Source organism: Lissotriton helveticus, chromosome 9 (genome assembly GCF_964261635.1).
Source record: "Lissotriton helveticus chromosome 9, aLisHel1.1, whole genome shotgun sequence".
NCBI lineage: Eukaryota > Metazoa > Chordata > Amphibia > Caudata > Salamandridae > Lissotriton > Lissotriton helveticus.
In genome coordinates, this window is record NC_136070.1 from 73063576 (window position 1) to 73079067 (window position 15492).

General features: G+C 42.0%; 1 protein-coding gene across 1 annotated transcript in view; it reads left to right on the forward strand.

Moving 5' to 3' along the window:
- The window catches only part of PAPLN (papilin, proteoglycan like sulfated glycoprotein), a 419313-nt gene that overhangs the window by 76934 nt on the left and 326887 nt on the right, over window positions 1-15492 (forward strand). The window contains exon 2 of the mRNA XM_078659503.1: window positions 4985-5047. Within this exon, the coding sequence (XP_078515629.1) occupies window positions 4991-5047 (57 nt within the window). The 5' untranslated portion in view covers window positions 4985-4990. The remainder of the gene's footprint in view (window positions 1-4984; window positions 5048-15492) is intronic.

Here is a 15492-nt window from a genome sequence, read left to right on the forward strand (position 1 = left end):
GATTATATTACCCCCGTGGTCATCGATGGTGAGGCAAATGTCAATCAAGGCTGGATGTTTTTTGATGACTTTTGCCAGGATTCCCCTGTTGTTCACGCCCCTCCAGATTACTCTCAATTTGTCAGTTGAAACTTCCAAGTTTCTTGCACCTATTTCATTTTGTGGGCACTTACCCCTCGGAAGTAATAGGTGAATTACAATAGGGTAATGGTCACTATATACTTTACACACAACCTCAGCCTTCGTTAAAACATTAGCGACAGGAGGTGAAACAAATACATAATCAATCGTAGTACCACTACCATGACCAAAAAGGTGGGGAACGGGGCAGTGCTGATTTCCGTACCAGCATGCTCCATGCAATTTACAAGTTCTCTAGTTGCAAGGAGATTTAAAAGTTCTATACCTCTTCTACAGGGGGGTTTCTAAAGTGTAAGTGTGCATTGAAATCCCCTCCTATACAAATACCGTCGAATTTCCCATATTTCTGTCCATCCATAATTTCATCAATAAACTCAAATAAAAGAATAAAATTACGATTAGGTTGGGACAAAAAGTCATTATTGTAGAAGTTGATCAAACATAGCCTTGTCCTTTTAATGTATGCCAATGCCATAAAACTTGGGCAATTGGTTTGGAGTATATCGATTTTAACTTCTGCAGATATTTTGACCCAAATAGAGAGGCCCCCGCTAGGGCGGCCTAAAGAGGGGGCCAAGACAGTCCTGTTATGGCAGCTGTACCCCTCAAGTAGCAGGTCATCGGTACACCAGGTTTCTTGGAACATTAGTACGTCATGACAAATGACCCAATCCTTCCAAGATACAATTTCCATCTTAGCCTTCAGGCCGGCAATGTTCCAACTGAGGATTGACAGATTTTTATCGGGCCTCAAGCAAGGGTCCTGGTCAGATCCTAGGGAAAGTACTGTTGTAGTTTGCCCCTGTTGTTCACATGGTGTTTCAAGCAAAAAAGTTTCGGGTGTTGGCGGGGGTACCTCAGAAGATGTTTCCACTGTGTGATCAAAAGCCGGACACACAGAGACAGGTTCTTCAATAGTGGGAGGCAGTCAATCCAGTGTACCCAGATCATGGAGTAATGAGAACCTGTTGTGTAGTGGTAATACAGGTGGAGGCTGCATCATTCTGTGTGGAGGGCGATAAAAATAGTTTAGCGGTAAGGGGGTCACCACAGTGGATGGGCCATGATGAACAAAGTTCTTGTTTAACAGAGATTTCGCAGTACCAGGGTTCCTGAAATTGACTATGATGCAGTCCCCGTTAATGTTTTTAAAAAGAGGGCCAACCCAAGTTACTCGGCGTGTGGATATAATTTCTTTGGAAACGTCATAGCCAACCCCCTTGTGCTTGGTTAGCCAATCAATACATTTATTGTGCAATTGAACCCACGACTCTCCTTGCCCTTCCCTGAGAGGTGGAATGCCAGCCAGAACTAAGACGTAAGGACACGCCTCAGGTGGAAGATGTAAGGCAGAGCCTTGATGTTTAAAAGGCCTGGTGTCTTCATGTGGGGTCTTATTGTGGCGCTGGCTGGAATTTGAAAAAACCTTCTGCGTTGTCGTGCCTATAACGGAGTTGCATTTATAATTATTCTTAGGGGCACTAGTAACAGTGGAGGGCAAGGAAGGTTTACTTAGAGAGCCAGGGGGATTACTTTCCCTTGTGCTTGTGATCGCCACAGATGGTACAGTCGTTGGCGGACCAGTGGCAACCTGTAATTCCTTAACCCTATTTACTGTGGGCGGATTGCCATTTTTTGTGTGATCGCCGCTAGTGAGCGCACGGGTAGTAGATTCCAGGTCTTTTAGCAGACGTTCACCTCTTAATTTATCCAGGCACACTGTGCCTTTTCTTTTGGCATCATCATTTTTGATTAAGTTTTCCAGTCTGTCAAGTCTCTTAAAAATATTATTAAATTGTCTGATCATTTGACCTTCAAGTTGCTTAAAAATTGTATCCGCAATGGTCTCGATGAGATTCCCCTCTGATTTTGAATGGGGACTATTTACATTGGGAAAATCAGTCTGGGTGGAAATAGTCATTGAGTTTAGACCATCATTGTTTATAACAACGACATCATCCAGATGGGGTTGGGCCTGCACGGATACTATATGTTGTTTTTGTTTCTTCCCCCTGCTCCACATACTTTGTGGTGTTGGTTGATTAACACTCCTAGGGGGCTGCTTCCTTTTGTTATATGTTAGTTTTACTAGGCCCCTTTTCCGCTTAGCTCCTGTATTCTCCGTGACCTCAATGGTTGATGATGGAGGCGTAGGGTCCGGAGCTACGGGAGGGACTGTATGCGTAATAGTGTTTCCGTCCTCAAGGACAATTGGCGGATTAACAGCAGATTGTTGTTTTACCACGATTACTTCAGGAAATATATGCATGTTACCACTTAAACTACCTGTTGCAGTTGGTTGGTTAGTGGTAGGTGAACCCATGGAAAGCCTCCTTTCAGTTTCGGCAATCTCATTGAATGCAGTGTCTATTAATGTCTCAAAGGACGTAATGAGGGATGCAGAGGTTTCAGCGTCAAGGGTGACTGAATCTATAGTTTTGCTGGTAACGTTACGTTTGGCCATTTTAACAGCCAACTAGCCAACTAAAATGCTCACCTTTGAAGGGGGGCGTTAGATGGGAGGCCCGCCCGACCAATGTGGACCTCTGAGGGCCTCAGAGGGCCCGCCCTTAGCCCGGGCTTCGCCACGGGCTCTCCCGCGGGCGCGACTCGCGGGGCGAGGGGGGTGTCAGCCTTTTACTCCCGCCTCCGGGCGTTTTGGTGCACCACGGGCGCGCTGCCGCCCCAGAGCCTGCTGGGTGGTGTGGTCCAGTCCGGTCTGCCTACCGGTGTGAGCTCCGCCGCCGTTTCCCTCACGGCTCCGCTGATAGCGTGGCAGTGGCAGTCAGGTCAGGTAAGAGTGCCTGGTGTTCCTCCTCCATTATTTTTTATGGAAGGTGTTACCGTACCGTTTTTTGGCCGTGTATGGTGCTGGGCGTACTCCAGGTCTGGCTACTACTGTTATGGAACCGTTTGGTTGTAGTAACTTTAGACTCGTAAATTTGCCTCAACCTGTTTTAGGGGATGGAGACATGCAAGTCTATACTTTGTAGTGAATTTACACTTGGAAATGGCAAAAAGCCAAAAGCAATACATTTACCACAAAGTGTAAGATTAAATTTAAATTTGTAGATCTACTTACATGTAAATTTACCTTTGTGAAGAAGCCACTATGTGTACACTGTGGCCCGTCCACTTTTTATATATCTCTCTCTACCTCTCTCTCTCTCTATCTCTCTACCTCTCTACCTCTCTCTAACTCTCTACCTCTCTCTACCTCTCTCCACCCCTCTCTCTACACCTCTCCCTATTCCTCTCTTGACACCTCTCTCTCTACCCCTCTCTCTACCCCTCTCTCTACCCACCCCTCTCTACACACCTCTCTCTACACACCTCTCTCTACACACCTCTCTCTACCCACCTCTCTCTACCTCTAAATGGCAGCCAGGGCCTGATAGCACTACTTGTCCTTAAAAAAAAGTGTTGGTATAGCCAATAGGTCTTGCCTTTGGGGCCTTATATGTGCAACAGTTAATGTTGTTGCACCAAGTATATTGTGCTGCATAACTAAATACTGATAAGGTCCCAAAAGCGAGACCTATTGCCTATGCCAATGCGTGTTCACATTCCCTTTGAGTTCAGAGATTTAACTTTGATGGCAGCACCCACACTCAGGGAATTGCTCCAGCAACAGTGAATTAAACATCCCAGCACAAAGTAACTTACTGGAGCACCCTCACTTCCAACAGAATCTTAAGGAGCAAGTTGTCCTTTTGTGGCACAACTCAATCAATCTATCAGTAGATCTGTAGAGCGCTACTTGTCACCCGTGAGGGTATCAAAATAAATAGGTCCATTACGTACTTCGACCACACTTTGGTGAAACATGTTCTTTGGAATAGCAGCCTTGCTGCGGAGACTTTAGCAAATTTGTCTGATTGCCAAATCCCATTTTGTTTGCAGAGTTAAGATGTTTATGATTTTAATCGTAGTTAATCTACAATCAAATGCGTTCTAAAAATAGCGGTGTTACTAACAAGAAGAACAGCTCATGTTTCATTATATTTGGTAAACAGGGCGGAAAAGTGGCCTGAAGCAAACTTTGGCTGACTTCCGCAAACACAACACGCCAGATAAATACACTCCCTGCAGGGGCGGCTCTAGGCTCATGGCGGCCCTGGGCAGGGAGCAAAGGTAGGGGGGCCCGAAAGAGGGGGTCCGTGCGGGGCGGAGGCCAGTGAAGGGTGGGGGGGTCAGGGTGTTTGGAAGTGGAACAGAGCCGGAGTCCGCCAAATCCCTGCCAGGAGCCGCCACGGAAATATGTATCCATCCTCAGAGGATTATTATATTAAGGATATATATTGGCGTGGTGGCCCCTGGGGTTTGGTGGTACAAAAGGGGGTGGTGATGGATGGAGCATCTGAACCAATCAAACACTCACACCCAGTCAAAAGATCTGGGTTTGATCCATCACCGTTCTTTAGCCCACTCTGCCTCCCCAGTTCAGACATGGCTATATGCAAATGAGTCTGACCCTGTGCCTCATGGGAACAGTCCAGCCTGAACTGCCAAGCCATGTCTTCCCTGAACCGGAAACAAGCTTCCGAGGACCGGTTTCTGGCATTCCAGCCGTCTTCAGCCCGGCGTGCTTGAATCCAGTGGCAAAGTGAGCAAGGGACTCACGTCTGAGCATACCCTGCCACACTTATGGCGGCCAAAGCGGTACAAAAGGGGGTGGTGATGGACGGAGCATCTGAACCAATCAAACACTCACACCCAGTCAAAAGTGGTGGTGGCCCTGTGCAGGTGCACAGCTTGCACATGTCTAAGGCCGCCCCTGCTCCCTGCTCGCTGATAGAAAGATGCTGAGCCAAGAAACTAATGCACTTCCTCTCTCCCACAGGCAAAGATGAAGATCCTATTCCTATTGGTCACTTTAACACTGTTTCCAGCGCCCACCTCTTTTGTAAGTATTCATTTATTCATGATATTTGAATAGTGTGGCTAGAACCTCCTGTATCCTGTGTCAGTGTAATTAGAGTGAAAAAAGTCAATAGTGGCGCCTTGCACTGTCAAGTACATTCTAGAATTATCAATGCACTTAATTTGATGCTTTGGAGCCCAACAAGAGATTAAAAATGTCAACGAATTATAAACCATGGATTTCAAAATAAACACAATTTTATTGGGGCATAGTGCCGACAGTCCAGGAAAAAAACAACTAACTGTTTTTTAGTAATTAAATAAAAATACAAGAGGCAGATCAACAGAAACATATGAGACAGAAAGGCGCACAGTGCTCAAAACTGGTTCACACAGGGTTAGGAGGATATGCATGTGAATTTAACAAGCACACACGGAATAACGCAAGTTGTTCATCCTAACAGAAATATTATAACAATATTCAATATTATAAATTCCTTTTTCCTTAGTTCACATGCGGTGCTTTAAATGGCGTTTCGACCCTGAATAATTTAACAAGTCATCTTCAGGACACAAGAAATGTGTAGAGGTCCAAATGAGATCTGGAAGGAAGCATATGGTACTGACAAAATGCAAATATTTAAAAGAAAATAAACCACGAGGAGCTGCTGCTCATGGGGGGAGAGGATCACTTACCTGGATAAAATGTAAGCAATGGGTTTGAGTACCTATAGAAAAGGACTGCTAGGTCCCAACCTAAAAGCCTAGGTAAAGGGGCAATTAGAAAAGTGGACACATGGGTGAAGTGGAACAGGGCCACATGTGAAATCACACCAGAGGTACACACAGAAAAGGCAGTGTTCCTAGAAATAGAAGGGGCAAGTAAAAAGTCAGAACTAGCAAGTGACACTGGTGACAATAAAACAAATGAGTCATACTAAAGTTGGGGTCTTACCTGAACCAACTGGATAAACCAGTGGAGACCAATTAATTGTTTATTGCTTGGGCTCTTTATAATGTCTTCTGACTCTGAGCAATATAAAATTAATTGTTTAATTATTCATTGGCATTTTCGATAATTTGTTGGTCTCCAAAATATCAAATTACGTTCATCTATTATTCCAAAGAGCCGTTGTTTTCTTTGATTTTAGTAGTTACTCGTGTTCTCTTTGCCCTTGTTGTTTTCTTGTCCAATATAGATAGTGTCTTTAGTTAATCTTTTATTGTGGAATTCTTGGACACTTGTAACACTGGAAAAATTCCCAAAACATTTACAAAATATGAGGAAGGCGGTGAAAGTCCAGGCTATGTTTACAATATCGCCTCCAACTCTGGAGAAGAAGACCTATTATTAAGCCGGGTCAGTTCCATTTTTCTCATGTAACTGTGTTCCTCAGATGGTTTGTGATTTGTTTTTGCCGTTCTCAATTTACTGTAGCGTTCAGAGGATGAGTCTCTCAGTTTGAAAAATGTACTGCTTGTTTTACGTCTCTGGACCACATGCAGATGATGCACAGGGGCCTCCATGAATATATGATTTTTTTTCGCATGCGTTTACAACGCATGCCATAACAACGCGTTTGTTACAACGACTGCGTTGTTATTTCACATACGGTTAGGGAAGGTGTCTTTTAAATTTAAATTTTAAATCCAACACCTTCTGACCCCTAACGTAAGTCGTTGTTCCGACTTGCGTTGTAACGGTATGCGAAATAACACGGTCGTTGTAACGACCGCATTGTTATGGCATGTGTTGTTTACCATGCGAACTAAACGCTGTTTACCGGCCTCCAAAACTCTTCTGAACTTCAGACTTTCAGGAGTGAGGCAGAGATGCAGCATTAGGAAGCTTGAGAAAGAGAACCTTGAAAGGGTAGGATGCTACCTCAAAAAATAAAAGTTCTTCACCTGGTGGTCGGTCAGCAGGTTTTAGGTGGGTAACCTTAAGCTTCTGATGTTAGATCCAAAGAGCTCTGGTGAGGTAGACAGGCACCTGACCAGAAAAACATTTTATTTTATCTTACCTGTGTTCTTTTACCTGACTCCATCATTCTTGTATAATTCTGTTGTCTTTGTGCAACTGTTTGAGCCCTTCCACTTGTAATTAACAGCATTACTGTTGTTTTTATCTAGAGAAGACATTAGAAAGTAGTCATTTTGGTTCTCTGCTCGTAAACAATGTGCCACTATGCAACATATTTACAATGTGACGCATCTAGAGAGCTGCGTCACGTTGTAAAGCCCTGCGCTACATTATAACTGCGTCAGGTATAATTAAGGCTCCCTGTTTTCCGTTTTTACTGATTTTTACAGATAAATACAGACAGAAAACATTTATTTTCTTGTCTGTATTTATTTTTAAATGTGGATAAAAACGAAAATTGGGTGCTTTTAAATACACTTTGCCATGATTATCAGGCCAATAACTGTGTGGATTGATAGGTAAGGATGTTAAAAAAGAAAGGAATTTTAGTAAAGAGGCTTAAACAACAGTAGCTATGCACAAGGCTGATGCTGTAATGTGCATATTTTCATATAAGTGCACTGATTTATCTTCAGCGGGTGTTCATATCATTGAAACCTGGCAGGCATTCAATCATGACTGCATATTTATTGGTTAAATAAATGTGTAAATATACCAGTTTCAGCTTTACTTTTTTTCACGAAACCCATAATAAATATGGATAAATACAGATAAGGTTGACAAAAAATAAATATGGATGAATACAGACGGAAATGACAAAAAAAAATTACCATAAAATCGGGCGCCCAGGTATAATGTATGCAGGGTGTGCGTTCCGTCGCAAGGAAGCCTCATAAAAGTCACTTTTACGACCTCGCTGCTTCAAAACCTTACGCCTGCTAGTAGGAGGCGTAAGGAGTGACGCAGCACAGCAAGTATAGGCTGCCACTGAGCAGTGCTGAAGTTGGGTCGCACTTGCGACACGACTCCAGCACTGCGCCACCTTTATGCCGACAGATGCGTCACGCATCTGTCTATCCTTGCTCAAAGGTGCCCCGCAATGTAAATGCGGTGCATCCATGGTGGCGCAAGTTTTTTTTTACGTGTAGCATTTTAACTGGCGCATCCCTGCTAATATGCAGGGATGCATCAGTTCTTGTAAATCTGCCCCGTGGTATTTGCCCCCCATTATTATGCAGCCTGTTGATGGTCCTGTCGCATTACAAAGATGCTTTATCCTCCTCCCAGTATTAAAAAAGTGACTTGCTCTCCTTCACCACTACAAAGCTCATATAGGTTCTTTTCACTATTAGAAGACTGATTTATGTTCTTTCACCATTACAATGGAGGTTTGTGTTTGTCCACCATTACATCGGTGGTTTGAGTTCCAACACCAGTACAACTGTGGTTTGTGTTCATCCACTATAACATTAGTGGTTTGTGCTCCTTCACCATTACAATGGAGGTTTGCGTTTGTCCAACATAAAAATGGTGGTTCGTGTTCCTACACTATTAAAAAAGTGTTTTGTCTTTGTCCACCATTAAAACGGGGGTTTGTTTTCCTCCTCCATCACGATGGTGTCTTATGTTCTTCTCACTAATACAAAGCTGGCCTATGCTCCTCCACCATTGCAAAGGTGCTTTATGTTCCTCCACCTTTAGAATTGTATTTTATGTTTCTCTCACTATTAAACGTTTGATTTATGTTTCTCCACCATTATATTAGGGATTATGTTCCATCACCATCACAAAAATGACTTATGGTCCACTCCCTATTACTGTTCTGAAGGCTGCTTTATGTTCTTTATGTACCTCCACCATCAAAAATGGGATTGTGTTCCTATCACTGTTATTGGGCTGGTGTATGTCTCTCTAACATTACAAAGGTGGTTTATTTCACTCGACCACTGCAAAGGTGGTTTATGTTCCTCTAACATTACAAAGGTGGTTTATGTTCCTCAACCATTACAAAGGTGGTTTATGTCCTTCTAACATTACAAAGGTGGTTTATGGCCCTTTACCATTACAAAGGGGGTTTATGTCCCTCTAACATTACAAAGGTGGTTTATGTCCCTCGACCATTACAAAGGTGGTTTATGTCCCTCGACCATTACAAAGGTGATGTATGTCCCTCTATCGTTACAAAGGTGGTTCATGTCTGTTTACCATTACAAAGGTGGTTTATGCCCGCTTACCTTTACAAAGGTGGTATATGCCCGCTTACCTTTACAAAGGTAGTTTATTTCACTCGATCATTACAAAGGTGGTTTAAGTCCCTCTACCATTACACATTTGACTTATGTCCCTCTACCATTACAAAGGTGGCTTATGTCTCTCTACCATTAAGAGGATAGTTTATGTCCCTCTATCATTACAAAGTTGGCTTATGTCTCTCTACCATTAAGAGGATAGTTTATGTCCCTCTATCATTACCAAGGTGGTTTATATCCCTCTACCTTTACAAAGGTGATTTATGCCTGCTTACCTTTACAAATGTGGTTTATGCCCGCTTACCTTTACAAAGGTGGTTTATGTCCCTCCACCATTACAAATGTAGTTTATGTCTCTACCATTACAAATGTGGTTTATGTCCCTCTGCCATTACAAAGGTGGTTTATGTCCCTCTGCCATTACAAAGGTGGTTTATGTCCCTCTACCGTTACAAAGGTAGTTATTGTTCCTGTGCCATCACAAATGGGGTTTATGTTTCTCTCACTGTTAACAAGGCTGGTTTATTTTCCTCCACCACAAAAGTGGTCATGTTTCTCCTCCATTATATATGTGATTTATGACAACCTATAATTACAAAGAGAGGTTATTAACAGGCACATGCATCAAAGGATTTTGCGATCGCAAACGGTGCGAATCGCAAAAATCGACCGTTTGCGATCGCAAAATCTGCTTTTGGAATGCATGAAGGGTGAAGGCCCTCGCAATTTGAGAATTCGCAAATAATTGCGAATTCTCAAATTGCGATTGCATTTAAGGAATTTAGAATTTATTTGTGGCATTTATTTTACCTTCTTTCTTCAGCAAAATATAGTGTTTTTTGTCATTACTTTGAAAACACATGTATACCTCTATACAACATTATTACAAATATACATGTATATACATTATGCACACAAAATGTACACACACACAATATATACAAATCCACTAAAGAAAATAACATGCATATATTTTTCTCATATAGTATTTTTGAACCTACAAATGTCTTCGCCCTTGATAAACGTATTTGAATAGATTTGGTGGAGTTGGTACAAAATGTTCCATAGACTGGATGGCTCTGTCTGTGGAAACAGCTCTTAGACTCAATGCAGAAGAATTGAGAGAAATTGAGGCACTCAAACAAGAAATCTTAAGAGATACCACCATCGCAGACTCCAAAAAACTATTGGAAGCAGCAGAGAAAACTATTGCTGACTTCACTGTCCATAATAATAATCTGAAAATTACAAAAGTGGGGAGAGATATTAAAAACTTTAAGTTGGAAGAGGTATACCCGTATTTGAAAGAAGACTTCTTTGTAAACAATAACCCTAGCTCATTAAATCTACAATATAGAGGTAGATCGCGGAGCAAATTCATCACTTTTTCCGACACCTCGTCCGACTCTGATCAAGGGTCATATATTGGTTTCCAACCCTATCCTCAATATTTAAGAACAAGACCATCTTTTTTAGGCAGAGGCAGGTTTCGTATAAGAGGAGGGGGGCCACGATGGAGAGGTTACAACCAGCAGGAGAATATGTATCCACCCCAGGGGATGTATCCCCCACAGGGCTTATATCAGCAATCAGAGCAATTCCGAACCCGGAATCAGAGACCTTCCGTACTCGGAAGAAAACATACAGACGTTAGAGACTAACCCTAGTGAATTGTCAAATATAGCGGAAACGATACCTATTTACAATCTATCTGACCACCTTCTTACAGACTCAGAATTATCAGTATTATCAAAAGGACTTACTTTTGTGCCTACCTCAATACAGAATCCTATAGATACTAAAACAGAAATTCTGCATTTTCTCAGAAAAATAAGGTTAAAAGCATTCTTCATGGAACATGAAAGCAAAGATCAGATCAATACAAGTGGTCTAAAAAATAAATCCAAATTTATACCAGAAAGTATACTTCTACCTCCAGAGATATTAATCTTTGAAGATCTAGTGTTACGTGAATTTGATGACCTACATTCCAAAAAAATCTTCTACAAAAACAACCTTAACAAAGTGGAAATGTTAGCATTAAAAAACTTGTCATCCAATCCCGCGGTGACAATAAAACCGGCGGATAAAGGGGGTGGCATTGCCCTGTGGGACACTTCCAAATATGATCAGGAAATAATGGGCCAACTATCCAATCGAATTCATTATAGACCTCTGGAAGACAATCCTACATCGAGATTAAAAGGGGACATTTTTGCTATAACAAAAAACGGCTTGGATGAAGGTTGGCTATGCAAAAATGTGTTCGATTTCCTAAACAGTGAACAGAATAAAATTCCTCATATTTATGCTTTTCCAAAGGTCCATAAATCTTTGCCCAGTCCGCCTGGCAGGCCTATTGTTGCTGCATGTGGTTCGTTACTTGAACCTCTTGCCAAATATGTTGACACCTTTTTAATTCCTCTGGTGAAAAATACAAGAGCATTTGTGAGAGATACGATGGATTTGATATCGAAGGTAGTAGGTTTACCTTATAACCCGTAGAAAAAACTGCTTGCTACCTTCGATATCGAATCCCTCTATACAAACATACCTCAAGACGAGGCTTTGGTAGTGATGAGCCATGTTTTAGACTTACGGGAACGGCCCCATCGGGTTCCGACAAAATGTATTACCTCCCTAGCTTCTCTTTGTTTAAAGAACAATTTCTTTACGTTTAAAGATAATCTTTATTTGCAAATATCAGGAGTGGCGATGGACTGTAGCTTTTCTCCTGAAATAGCTAATTTAGTGATGTCTGAATTTGAGCAAAAAGGGATATATAGCGACACCAATGTCCCTTTAAGATCCAGGTTGAGTTTTGGTGTCGCTATATAGATGATATTTTTTTGATTTGGAACGGAGATGAAGAACTTTTAACTAATTTTCATAATTGATTAAATTGTAGGACCCTAGAATTAAATTTTACACTGTCAAGTGATCGTAATAAGATTAATTTTTTGGTTGTCTATGTCCAACATGAGGATGGACAATTACAAGTTAATCTGTATACCAAACCTATGGATCGAAACACACTATTACACTTTACCAGTAACCATCCAAGGACATTAAAAGAAAATCTCCCATACGGGCAATTTCTCCAGTGTCAGAAGAAATTGTAGCAATACAGATGATTTCTTTTCTAATGCTGAGAAATTGAAGGAGAAACTACTAGCACGGGGATATCCGAAAAGATTAATAAAAATGTCTCTTAATAGAGCGTGGTATACCCCTAGAGAAACTTTACTTACTCCCAAATCACAAGATAAAGAAACTCCTCTTACATGAGTCATCAGTTATGACCCCAGAGCTAAAAAAGTTAAAAAGTTGATCCAAAAAAAAAAAATTGGAAGATAATTGAATACTTGGGAATCCCTAAGCCACTGTTTGCTTTTAAAAAAGGCAAAAATGTTCGTCAACAGTTGGTAAAAGCAGCACAATATCAATACCCCCCCAAAAAACCTGAGAGAATTACTAAGTTTACCGCCTATAACTGGACACTATCGCTGCCAGAATTGTTTAGCATGTAATCTCACCAAAGACTCTAAAGAGGTACATATAAATGGCCAAATACATTTTCAAAAAACGTTTTCCAATTGTAATTCTAGAAACACAGTTTACTGCATTAAGTGTCCGTGTAATAAATTTTACATAGGTCAAACAACCCATATCATCAAGAAACGAATTTTGCAACATAAATCGCGGGTCAAATGTCAATTGCAAGGTGCACCGCTAGTGCACCATTACCTATCAGTCAATCACACTGAAAAAGATATAGAATGGTCAGTTCTATGTACAGTGAGTACATCAAACACAAAGGAGATAGAGACAAAATTACCTATCAGTCAATCACACTGACTTACAAGTATGGCATGGATTTCAACAAACATATTGTCAACATTTGACTTAGAGACATGCCATGAATTTCAACACGCCTGTGGTCAATAGATTATCTAAAGGCATATAATGGGTTACATTTTGTCAACATTTGACTTGAGGCACAGCATGGGTTTCAACAAACATATTTTCAACATTTGGCTTAGAGGCATGGCATGCGTTTCAACAAACATATTTTCAACACTTGACTGAGAGACATGGCATGGGTTTCGACAAACATGTTGTCCACTGGGCAAATAGCAAAAGCAGAGCAAAGAGTGTTGCTCCAACAAGCCTGCCTGGGCATTAGCATTGTATTATTAAGTGAGGTCACTCCTAAATGCTTGACCTGCTACCACCTGATACCGTTTTTAATCACTCAATATTTATTGCTTAAAATCCGATTTGTGTATTTGTCTATATATTATGTTCCAAACATCATCGACGATCATTAGGAACTGGGGTATGGTTGGTAATGCTTTATCTATAGAGTGTACCCAGTCCTTATTTAAAAACGTATGCCAATGTATCATCGTTTTTTCAAAATATGCTGGATTTTTTAGGTTTGTGTGGCACTGTCCATATTCATTTCTAAGATGTCTTTGTGCACTGATAGGGATACAACTTTGTGTGATACATCGAGAAAGCTCACACATGTGTCCTGTTGGTGCAGACAATTTGGAAGACATATAATGTTCTGAATATGATACAAGAGCCCTCTTAACAAAACAAAGGCCCAGAATGGCTGATGAAGCAAGGCTGTGTGCTAGGCAGTGCATCAAATTTCCCAAGAGCCACCGCTGCTTCGCTAAACAGCAGTTGCTTGAAGACAAGACCTACAGGACTGCATCTGTAAGACAAGTCCTACAGATGTTATGTTATGTTACGTTGGTAACACTTATATAGCGCATAATTACCATCGGTCTCTTAGCGCTTGTCTAAGGGTTAGCCACCTTGCACCAACTAATACTTGAAAAAGACATTCAATCAGGGTCTACCAAAGGCTTGTTCGTACAAAACGTTTTTCAATCTCTTACGAAATAGAAGGAGGTTGTTTTCTCTTCGCAGACTTTCCGGGAGTCCGTTCCACAACTGAGATATCAAGACTGAGAAAATCCGACCGCCCACGGTCGATTTGTTAAAACATAGATGGGTCAGCAATTACAGTTGCAGGTTCAAATCAAATCAAATCAAATCAGGTGTTTGTTAAGCGCGACTACTCACCCGTAAGGGTCTCAAGGCGCTGGGGGGGGGTGGGGAGGAGGGGGGTTTGCATGTTCCAGTCCATCAAGGAGGGGGTCTGTTGAAGAGCCAGGTTTTGAGGTTTCTTGCAAATATGGGGAGCTATGTTATCTGTCTGAGGTGGAGTGGTAGGTCGTTCCAGGCCCTGGAGTGGCCTCCCGATCTGGTCTTTCTGGTGCGGGGGACAACGACGTAGGAGAGCTGGGCTGATCGTAGGGTCCTTTGGGGTGCGTAGAATTTGAGTCGGCTGTTCAGGTATGCTGGTCCGGTGTCGTGGAGGGCCTTGTGAGCGTGAGTTAGCATCTTGAAGGTGACTCTAGCTTCGATGGGGAGCCAGTGGAGTGTGCGCAGGTGCTGGGAGATGTGGCAGTGTCTTGGCAGGTTTAGTACCAGTCTTACGGCGGCATTTTGGATGTTCTGTAGCTTGCGGGTTCCATGTAGTCAGAGACTTATGTGTACAAATTGCATTGAGCAGGAGCTATGGTGCTGCAGAACTAACACTGGGCCTACTTAGCTTCCATATCTACTATGGATGGGTCACTTTCCCTGTGCACATCTAGGATCTCGTTTAGACATGGCCAGAATGGACAAGGGCCTTGGACAAGTATATGTCCCTTCACCTCTCTTAGGTTTCAGCCTATTGATAGGACAAGAGGAAGTGTGGCTGATGAGGGGAGATAGATGGTTTTACATGTAGCAAATTGTGCATCATCTGCATATTTTAAAGTGACGCTCTTTATGTGCTGATGTGATGAAAGGCATAGCGTGTAAAGAGTGGTCATAGTCAATGGTGTGATGCTTCATTAGTATTGTATTGTTTGTATTACAACATTTATATAGGCTTACTACCCCTAGTTGGGGCACTGAAGGTCTTGCCTACATGAGTAGCATGCTGGAAGGTTTAGAGTGTGTGGTTGGAAGGGCATTGTCTTTATTTTGATCCTATCTTGGAAGTGTTTCCATGTTGTGCTTGGTGACCTCAGAGGTGCAGTGTTCGTGTTACGTAGCACTTAGCTGTGTGATGTTTAGTGAAGTGTGAGAGGGAGACAGTGGCAGCTGGCATGGATCGTGGGTGGGAGGGTGAGGTGTGTCGGGGGGAGGAAGGGGAATGTACAAAAAATTAACAAAAAATCACACTTACCTGATTGCCGCCTCTCTGTTCCATTGGACTCAGGCCAGAACAGCAACCAGGAAGCA